This window comes from Pteropus vampyrus, unplaced genomic scaffold, assembly GCF_000151845.1.
Source record: "Pteropus vampyrus isolate Shadow unplaced genomic scaffold, Pvam_2.0 Scaffold151, whole genome shotgun sequence".
In the NCBI taxonomy this organism is placed as follows: Eukaryota; Metazoa; Chordata; class Mammalia; order Chiroptera; family Pteropodidae; genus Pteropus; species Pteropus vampyrus.
The window spans coordinates 5087187-5098545 of NW_011888932.1; the positions used below are offsets into that span (position 1 = coordinate 5087187).

Below are 11359 nucleotides of genomic sequence, written 5' to 3' on the forward strand. Positions count from 1 at the left end.
GACACAACAGATATAAATAATTTCAAGACCATAGTTAATATAATAAAATAATTAGAAAGTGATGAGTTTTCAGTATTATTTGTGTTTTTAGTATGTAATTAAATTTTAAGTTTACATAATTTATTTTTTAATAATGACTGTGTTTACTAACCATCTCACAAAATTCCTGAAAATTCAACAATCTGCTCTAATGAATGGGTAGGAGCTGGCTCTGCACACCACTGTTCCCATACCAGAGGAAAAATAAATTAGAAGATGGAAAAGAAGGTCAGCTACAGGAAGGAAGAATAAAATTGCTGACCATTTTCATTTTAGCTCTTCCAATGTCACTAGACTGGCTTGATGGGGGAAAAGAAAGCTTGACTAGTATATGGGATAAAAATACTAAATTGGACAGAATTTTAGTAACCAAAATGATCAGAGTGAAATTGGAGAAATACAAAACTGTTTTATGTTATATGTTTCTGAGTTGAGAATAGGCAAATGAAACAGTTAAGCTAATATTTTTAGTTTTTTTTTTTAAATCTGTATGTATAAGTGAAATTCATTAGTAGTTTTACAATTCTTGTGGCCAGACATGAAGATCAAATATATGTTTATAAAAAGTATTGAAACTCTCTTCTTTGTCTATGCTCAGAAACCATTTAAATAGTTCTTTAAAACTTTGAAGAAACTCATCCTGACAGACTTCAAGGTGGTACTTTTGTAAAAGATAGTTCTTTGACTACTTTCTCAAAAACTTCTACAGTTACTGATTTTTTTGTTTTCTTCTTGTTAGTGAGACTGTTTTCCCCATTTATATTTTCCCAGAAGATCTTTTATTACACTCATTTTTCAAAGCAGCATAGTTATACCAAGTACTCATTACAATTATTTCCATTTCTTCTATATCTATAGCTATAGCTCCTTCCTCATTTCTAATTTTGTGCCTCTATGATGCCTGTTTTTTTTCTCTTCATTTCTCAAATTATGATCATTTTAACATTCTTTTGGGAAGTGTTAGACATACTAATTTTGCAAAATTCTTTTAAAGATTCAGTGTGCTTATGAGGAAAGCCAAATTTTGGTGGAAGCACTGAGAAATAACAGATTTTTTTTGCGGGGGTGGGGATCTTTCAATAAATGCATATTTAACATGATTTATAGAAAATAAATTGAATTACGTGCTAGATATTTGGTTTATAAGAGGACAAACTCTGTCCTTAACTGATATGACTTTCTTTCCTAGTTTATGTTGCTTTCTTTTTTAAAACTTTATTATATGTATTAATTTTGTGAACTTGGTTGAGGAACAGCTAAATCCTAATACCTAGAAGCAGACAGGCTTATAGGATAGATAAAATGGGTATATAAATAGAATTCTAAGCACACAGGGACCTGGATGAGGGTGTTTTATTCACTGAGGAATGAGACACAAGAACTTTTACCACTCAGTTTATAAAGAAGGTCAAAGTTTCTTTCATTCTATCCTCGAGCTTCTTTCCTAAAAGTAGATGTGAAGAACTATGAAAGTTCTGATATTTGACCTTTCTTACAAGCTTACAAGTTAGCCCACCAATATTTCATCTGTGCTGGCAGAAGACATAAGACTCTTAAGTTAGAGACAAAGGACTATTTATTACTCACAGCAATAGGAGTAGCAGCTTCTATGCCAGTTTTCTGAGCCCCAATTCCATAGAGCAACAATCAGAAAGCCAGAAAACACATGCACACACAATGGGTTGTTACAAGAATGAAATCCAAAGTTAGGGAGCTCAAATTTTTATAATGGACAGTAACATGCCTGCTCTTGTTCCGAAGAATGCACTATTTCTGTCTTCCAAGGCTGTTCACTATACAAACATCCTTGACAGCTAGGAACAAAGGCAGTTAGTGCCTTTGCTCATAAGATGTACAGAAATACAAGAGACCTATGGAGAATTTTCTACCAACAGTAAGAAGGAGGAATGGGGAAGACGAGCCTAGGATAAAAACTGTGTTCCTAGCACTGGGTTCTCATGTAAGGAATGAAACTTGGAATTATAAAATTTTAACATGAAATCATAAACCTGTTTTTTTGTAAGTTGTACTAGTTTTGGACTACTTTATTTCATCCTCCTCAACTTCATTTTTTGGTTGTATATTTTGAAAAATTCCCTGTGAAATGACATCCTATTGCCACTAAATTAAAGGAAATATAGGTAAAAATTTTTATTTTGCATGGCATGTACTGGAATTAAGGGAAGCCTCTTACACGTTCCTGGGCTGAATCAATGAAGTGTTACTGGCACACCAGGGAAAGAAACCCAAGAGAAGGGTACAGCTCGGATGGAAGCATGTCTCTTCCCAGCTGAAAATCTTTTATGAACTACTTCCCTGGTAATTCTTTGGAATGTTTTGTATTTCAATAGAACAGCCACTGTGAAATGGAAGTCCAGAGCTTTCATTCTGACACCATGAATAATTTCAAATACATTTTTGTGCAATAAAGATACCTAGTTTGAATCATTTTATTATTCATATTTAATTTTAATTAAGATAAAATATTTCTCACAGTATGTTTCTCGGAAGAAAATATATAGGCAGATTACATTCTGAAATCTTTCATGCCCCAAAATTTCTCTCTTTTATTCTCATATATAAATGATGATTCATCCAAATAGAGGATTCCTATATTGCCATTCTGTTCAAAAGTTGAAAATGGTTTACTGTTTTCTGGACTCAGAGATGCAAATGAGGCATATGAAACTCATTTGCTTTCTTTTCCTTGATAGTTAATCATTTTCTTTCTGCCTTTGGAATTAAGTAATTTATCATAAGTCTAGCACTCAATAACCCTTTTGATCTGAAAATTCAAGTCTGTCTTCGAAAAAGGGTATTTCTAATATTTCTTTGATTATTTTCTTACCATCTGTTTCTTGCTCTCCTGATTTATGTATTAAGTACATATTTAATATGAGTTATTCTGAAATCTTACTGTATGTCTCTTTTCAATATGATTTCCATTTCATTTTTTTGTATTTTTGTAAGAGTGTGTCTCTATTTGATCTTCTAGATTAGCAATTCAGTTTACATCTAAATTCTATTTTTAATTTCCATAATCAGTTTTTGATTAAGAAATGCTTTTTAAAAAATCTCTTTTTTTTCTTGATTATTTCTGTCCTTAAGACACATATTTCCTGAAGTTGTCTTCTGTTTTTCTCTCATAAATATGACTTATTAGGAGTTTGATTCTTTTGATTCTTTCTTTTCATTTCCCTCCTTCATATGAGTCCCCCTGTGATTTCTCCTTGGCCACTCATTTCAGTGAGTGCACATTCCTTCAGTACCTATAAAGGTCAGGAAATTTGAGACTCAAGTAATATAGCCATGAGAGGTGATTATTTTGCAGTGGATCAATGGCAAACTGTCATTGGAGGGTCTCTTGATCGAGGGGGTGACAAATGCAGAAGTCTCTAGAAATGGTTCTCGAACTTCTAGCTGTATATTAGAATCATCAGGGGTGCTTTGAAAAAAAAATGTCTGTGCCCAGCCTCTTCCCCACAAGTTAAATCATGATCTCTAGGGTAGAGTTTGGAATATTTTTCAAAAGCTCTCAAGTGAGTAGCCGCTGTTGAGAAGCCCTGCTCTAGAGTCTCAGATTTCTTCCGGTATGAACAATAAGTGGTAGTCCTCTTCTAGTTGCAGAGAAGAGGAAGTGTTTAGCCCAATAGTGAAATTCTCTCCACAGAGAGTTGGAGATGAAGCTGTTATCTTCCAGAATATCATGGGACCTAAATGAGCCTGTGTCCACGTAACTGAGAAATTGTATGGGTAGGAGCAGGCAAGGCGTGAATCTGTCTCCACTCATGTAAACGTCTCTCTTTTCTCTATCCTTCTTGCTCCCACCCCACCCAACCTCCACTTACCTATTATAATATCACACTTCACCTGAGATTTTAGAAGCAATTGCCACGTGTAAACATGGCTCAAGTGTATCTCATTACTATCTTATTTTTAATGATTAAAATATACGATTGTATATTGCAAAAGTACAGCTTATATTTTTATTGTTGAGTCTTGTCATTGTTTTGAGCGCCTACTGTACGTTGGGGAATTTTAAGTTCTTCACATATGTTAATCAATTTAACTTTCACAAAAACCTGATGGGCTACATACAATTATTATCCTCAAGGTAAAGATGAGGAGACTGAGGCACAAAGAGGTTATATGATTTGTCCAAGATAACAGCTAGTAGGAAGCAAAACTAGGATACAAACCTGCAATTGGTCTGCAATAAACTCCATCCTCTTAATCTCTATGCCAAGCTAACATCATGCAGAGTATAAGATATGAATTGAACTAAAAACAGAAGTAATTTGGCTACAACTGTATTCTCTATTCATATTTAATTATCTTTTCTGTATGCAGGTTTATTCTTCTGTCATTAAACTATTTCTAAAAGAAATATTCTTTTGACAGGTCTCAATGTAGGTATATTTTAGGAAAATTATTCATTAATGAAAAGCCTCTATTAATCTAAAAAAAATATTCTTAATCTTCTACTTGCCTCTAACTTATTTTCTATTTCTTATTTACATGTGGTAAAATTGCTATTTTGACATGATAATCCAGTACAGAATGCTTAGGTAATGGAGAAATCATTTCGACTCTCTTTTAAAAATTCCTTATTCCAAGTAATTTGTTAAAGGAACTTTTGTTAAAATGAGTATAGCTCTTTTGTAAAAAGTCCAATTATAAGGAGTTGCAGAGAAGAGTAGGTTTTGTGTTTATTGAGAATTCTTAAAGACTGTATAGTCAAAAAAAAAGAGACAGATATTTTTGAATGATTATAAAACTCTCTGCTCATCAGGAAAGTAATACTAGGAAGATGCTCCCAGCGAATTTTGGGTACTTGTGGCCATCACTTTTATCAGTTCTCATTTATCTAAGAAAAATGCAGAAATCCTGAGCTAATAACAACATGGAAAAGATGTCTCTAGGAGTAACTGTGAAAGAAGCCCTAAGAATTTTAACAGTTCTCAATCCTAGCTTTACGTAAGAATCATCCGGGAAATCTTTAAAAAGTAATAATGCTTGAGCCCTACTCCAAACTAAAATCTGTATTATAACGAGCCCTCCACTTTTGAGAACCACTGTGTTACAGCAGTGCTTCTCATTTGTTAGTCCCTAGGAATCACTTGTGGGATCTTGTTGACTGCAACTTCTGTCTGGGATGGGGTCAGAGATTCTGCATTTCAAACAAGCTCCCATGTAATACAGATGCTTCTAGATGGAAGACCACACTTGGAATAGCAAGAGGCTAGAGGTCAAAAAGGAAAGAAGCATGCAGTTACCAGTCTCTGGTTCCGGAGGTGGCAGTTATGATGTAAAGTTTAGGCTAAGCTGAAAGCTCTGTGAATTAGATCAGACATCTTGGCTCAGTGTAGGAGTGAGGTTTGTGAGCGCTGGTGGAGACTCATATCTGAGTCATAATTAACATAACTTATAAGCCCAGCAGCTGCATCTAAAGATTTGGAGGAACTAAATCTATCCAACATAACTAGTATAACCAGGATATCATTCTTGATATGAGTTTAGAAACTTTCTGCTTTATGTTCTGTTATTTAAGCAATTATTCTGTTATGACTAGAAAAGGACTCACTGAAAGATGGGTTGCTTCCTGGAGGAGACAGCTTCTGGAGATACCATGAATCTAGTAAAAGGTCAGATTTTCTGAGGAACCCTCTTAATTTTTAGTGACCTCTTTTGCTGTTTAACAATATTTCTAAAATCCAAATCTAAATATGCGCTGCCCTGTTTACATCCTTCAGTGGCTCTTCTCTGCTTTAGGAGATTGTCCAAAGTTCTTTACTGGGCTCATGAGGCCTTTGGTGACCCGGCCTTTTCTTACCTCTTTAGCCTCACTTCTTTAGCTCCCTCTCCAGTCTCTACCTTGTATCCCATTCGAGTCTGGCAACATTGAACTACTCTTGGTTCCTCAAAAAACTGGACTTTCCTTTGCCTCTGGCAGGTTCATATTATTGCCTTGGCCTGGAACTTACTTCCCTCTTTTAAATCTTGTTGCCTCTTCACTGACTCTCTGGGTTTCACCTGAGGTGTTATCTCCTCTAGAAAACTTTTGCTGATCCTCATGTTAGGAATCTCTCTGCAGCAATTGGTGTTTGCCTGTTCGCTTATCTGAATACTCCTTGCCCCCCGACTTCACCGAACTTTAATGCATAGGTTTCTGTTTTATCCGCAGAGTACAACAGTCACTCAATGAATACTTATAGAATAAAATTAATGAATAAAAATTACAGGAGTATTTAATAGCAGAGCTATTGTTAACAAAGAAACAAAAGTTATCTGCAAAGATTTTTTTATCTGAACTTGGCTTAGAGCCCTAGAAAAAACAATAAGTTGTATGAAAGTGAGAATTATTCAGGTATGAGTGAAATCTAGTAGAACATTAATAGAAATTTGGGTTTTTCTTCTGGACATAAAAGACCAGGTGGTTTGAAACAGCTATCCTCCTGAGAACTAGAAAAGGTGGACAAAATGTTAAAACATTCCTTTAAAGACATCTGAGAGCTCCCTGAAAGCAGTAAGAAATTAAGACGGCAAGAATGAGGAGAAGAGAGAAGCTCAGACAGGTTCTATTGATTCTACACCTTAGTATTTTTTTTCCTCTGGGCTCTCCTCTACATTTCTGATGCCCAGAAAAAATTACATAGCATTACACACGTACACATGCCCGTGAAAGACCAAGTACGACTTATTCAGACTACTCCTTATAAGTACACAGAGAAACTTCCTTACTTAATATTCTAGGCAGATTTTTTTTTATATAGTATATTGGTTAAAGTTTGAAACAAATCTTGACATTAAATTGCAGCAATATAATACAGCTCAAAAAAAGCCTTTTTTAAAAAGTCAGAATTGTAATTATTCTCTGCAATTACCATGTGCAATAGTGAAATATTGTAATAAATATTTTCTAAACTAGGAATATTCAGAATGCCAATCTAGTATATTGTAACTCATAACCGTTATGAAATATACCTGTTTGACAATTTTACATTAAACATAGACTGCGTAATCTGAAACAAATCTAAAGTAATGCTTTGAAACTCCAAACTAAAAGTTCGAAGTAGTTATTACGATGGTTACCTTTTTGTTTTTTTAATATGATGTGACTTGTTTTCTGTACTCTTTGATATTGTCTTAGATATGGATGTAGCAGTAAAAGCCTCTTCAAATTCCAACTGAAAATCAAATGTCAGAGGTGTAACAAAACGCTTTTTCGTTATGTGACTCTGAAGATTGTTTTTCTGTAACAAAGCCAAAGTATAACATTGTGAAAAAGAGTATTTTTCATATAGGGAAAATCCTGTGAAGAAAGGACAAAATTTTTAACTTCATTTTATACACACACACACACACACACACACACACACACACACACACAATTTTTGTGGCAGTAAATAATGGAAAAATAATACAGAATGAAGTTGGGGGCCTTGTGCACCAACTTTTTTTATGCCATTGCTATGTGACCTGAGCTGCTCTTTTTTCCCATTTATGAAAGTGTTGGACTAGATAATCACGAAGGCTCCTTCCTAATTCTAAAAATTGGAATCTAAGAACAACCTATATATTTAGCAAAGATAATATTTCTTCTTCCTGTCACCATGCATGAACCAGAAATAGAGTTAAGATAGCAATCGCAAAAGGACTTAGTTCAAATTATTATATAGATAGATGGAAGAGGAAAAGGGTATAGGTAAAGAGTGAGTATAGGAGCCAAAAATCTTCTCTAAAAAATTCCTCAGAGCACAGCACAGAAGAATGAAGAGATAAAAAATTTTAAAGCAAACCAAAGGATATGAGAACTTCTGCTTCTACCAACGAAGGATTAAACACTGTGAGAATTGCCTTTCTGCTGTAAACAACCAGAAAATCAGACAAAATATATGAAAACAACTGTAAGCGGGCATTAGAAAACAAGCAGAGCAGAACCATGATCCCTGAAAGAAGAAAAACAAATGAGGTAAACCCTGCAAATGCTCAGCTTACTTCTTGGAGGCAGTTTCCAGGCTGAGGCACAGGGAGGGACAATTCAAACCAAACTTTGTGGCCTTGACCTTGTTGAGTTTAAGAGACAGATTGCACCAACAATCACATTCTTGGGCATTCACTCTGGGGAAATGAAAACTTATGTTCATTCAGAAACCTGTACACAAATATACATAGCAGCCTTTATTTTATCTTATTTTTTAGCACAACTCAAATGTCCTTCAATGGGTGAGTGGTTAAAACTTTGTACATCCATATAATGGAGTACTGCTCAGCAATAAAATTTATATATAATTTACAATAATAAAGCTATTGATTCATGCAAAAACTTAGATGGACCTCAAGGTCATTATGCTTGGTGAAAAGTCAATGTAAAAATTTTACATACTGATTTCATTTATATAACATTCTCAAAATTACAAAATTACTAGAGGAATGGAGAACAGGTTAGCCACTGCCAGCGACAGAGACAGGGAATGGGGTGAGAGTGTGGATACAAATACAAAGTAACATGTGGAAGTTCTTTTACTGTGACAGATACCGGCTGTATCTTGACTGTGGTGGTTACACCAATCTACATTAGGATAAAATTGCATAAAACGACACATACAAATGACCAAATGAATACAGGTTAAAAAATGGTGAAAACTGAATAAAGTCTGTAGTCCAATTAACGATAATACATCAGTGCTGTTAATATTGGTTGTGACTCATACTGGTTTTGATATTGTACAAGTTTATCCTATTATAGATTTATGTAACCAACACCACAGTCAAGATACAGCACTGTATAAGATGTCACCATCGGGAGCAATTGGGTGAAAGGTACATGGGACTCTGTATTATTTCTGCAACTTCCTGTGAGTCTATAATTATTTCAAAATAAAAAGTTTTAAAAAACAAAAAAAGACTGATTACCAAAGTGAATTTCATATTGCTATCTCATGTTTTTGGTCATTAAAAAAATCAATAGAGCTAATTCACCTTCATAAATATGTTGATTCACTTGAGTTCCTCTCTGTGGTTTCTCCCTTAATTTCTCAGACTGCATGCTCTTATATATGCCTCATTTATTCATACTGTTATACTATTTTGCAAGTCTTTGTGTAACCAAATTAAATTGCTCATATGCACTAAAAATCTGGCTTTGAGGATTTTTTATTACATTTTTATTTATGTAATATTTTATACTACATTTGATAAGTATCACCTTTTTACTTTAATTTCTATGAACCTTAGTTATTTCTAATTTGGTAACTATACCAAATATTTTCTTCCTTTTAATAAACCAACTGAATAATTTTTAATGTTTAACATATTTGTGAGAACTATAGGTGTAGTCACATTTACTAGTTGTCTAGATTTTTGTTTTAATTTTAAGCAGTTAGGATACATCATACCTTAATACAGCAGCTATCTAGACGTTACCTTGTATATCAAAGTAATTCTTTATGGTATCCACTTACGTAGATGACTCTTTCACTAATATAATTATTTATTTTTTACAAATTAGTTCTTATCTTAGTATTAATGCATCAATAACTAAAAAGTAAAAATAATTATTCATATTTGAAATAACCATTTAATGAATAAATTAAATTTTAGCTTTTATTTTTACAAACCTTTACTCTTCTATCCAAGAGTATTTTTGCTTGCTCATCCAGAACATCTAACTTCTCTAAGACTTTTTCTGCCATTGTCAGTCAGTAAATTCCTATTTAAAAAGGAAAAAGGAAGAAATCTCTAAAACAATTTAAACATGTAATTGATTATTTAAGCATAAGTTAAGCAATCTACCTTTACATTACTGTTTTAGGTAAAAAATAAAACTACACAGACCATGAAATAAATCATAGAATTATAAAGGTACCCAAGTTTTTTTCAAAAGAAGGTCACATGATCAGAACTCCCAGATGTGTGTGTACCCCAGGAATTTTTAAATGTATGATAAAGGGGAACCGAAGAAAGTTCTACCATATGAGAACCAGATGTGAGGCATATTTGAAGGACATGCAGCTTAATTTATATCTATTTTCTTTGTGTTATGATATGATTTTAATAAAAGTAAATGTGAAGAGCTCACACATATATAATCAATTGCACTCAAATTAAATTGGTCCGTGATCCAAGACTGTTAATATGGCACTTAGGAGGCCATCAGTCACACAGAAGGAGAGGCAGCCAAGCTGGGTAGGTCCTACTGCCATAATAATAGCTCATATTTTCTAGTTAATTAATACTGCTGAAAATTTCATTTGGGGTCAGGTCATCCATATTAGATTTGTGGAACTGAATGTTAAACATCAGGACATGGTTTAATTTATTTTCATATTTAGATGAAAAAATTAAAAGCCACCAAGCACCTTTTCAATGTAATACAAATAGCGAGGGGCAGAGTTGAGGCAAGGATCAGAATATTAATCCAAAGCTCCCTCTATATGTTTTATTTTTTAAATTGAGTATATGATTATTCATTCACTATATTTTTGTTTGGTGGATTGAATGGGTGAGTCCCAGTGGCATTTAAGTATGAAAGTTATATGGTTCATAGAAAGTAGTGAATTCATCAATGTTTCTAAAGAACATCGATATCCGCACTAAGGGTCTTTCTAGCTAACAAAAAAATCTATGCTATTTTTCTCATATTGTATATTATACAATTAATACCACACAAAGACAATAATACATGAAAAGACAAGGTTTTAGGATCCTCTGGCAAAAGCTCACATTATTTTGTACTTGATTTCTTTTAGCTCTCTTTCTACTCTCTTTCCTTCATCATATATTGTTCTAGGTGTGAATTCCTGGTGCTCTTATAGAGCCTTTTCATTGCAGCATGCCCTCTCCCTTTCTGTCACATCCAGATACTCCACTTCCACCCCATGATGTAGTACAATGTAACAAAAAACTTTCCTGGGCCATGGGTCTGCAGGCAAATAGCCTACTTTGTTCCAAACCACATAACCTTAGGCAGCAAGTTGGGAAGGGGAGGTGCGGGAAGAATGTTAACACAGTGTCATTGCCTCAGACTCTCCCAGTCTCCAACAGGAGAGTAGGGGACAGATTCCAGAAGAGAATATAGATTATCTAAACACTATATATTGTCTTTTCAGACCCAGGAACCAGCCTTCTCTATATCCTAAAAACAACTAAAGGAATTTTAGTTTCTGTGTTTCCCTTAAATTTAATATGAATTCAGGGAGATGGACAAGGCTCCTTTATTTCTCACCAATTTTTTTGATTGGAGACAGATTTCTATTTCTCAATAAGAGATAGAATGGTAAATAATTGGAAGAACCGGCATATCGAAGTGAATGAGTTT

The 11359-nt window shown here is 34.0% G+C and overlaps 1 protein-coding gene across 1 annotated transcript in view; it reads right to left on the reverse strand.

The window, feature by feature from the left end:
- CUNH1orf141 (chromosome unknown C1orf141 homolog) overlaps nt 1–9734 on the reverse strand; it is a 38121-nt gene extending 28387 nt beyond the window's left edge. Inside the window, exons 1-2 of the mRNA XM_011369614.1 lie at nt 9660–9734; nt 7132–7292 (exon numbers count right to left, since the gene is read on the reverse strand). Coding sequence (XP_011367916.1) covers nt 7132–7292; nt 9660–9734 — 236 coding nt within the window. The remainder of the gene's footprint in view (nt 1–7131; nt 7293–9659) is intronic.
- Between the last annotated feature and the right edge of the window lie 1625 nt (nt 9735–11359).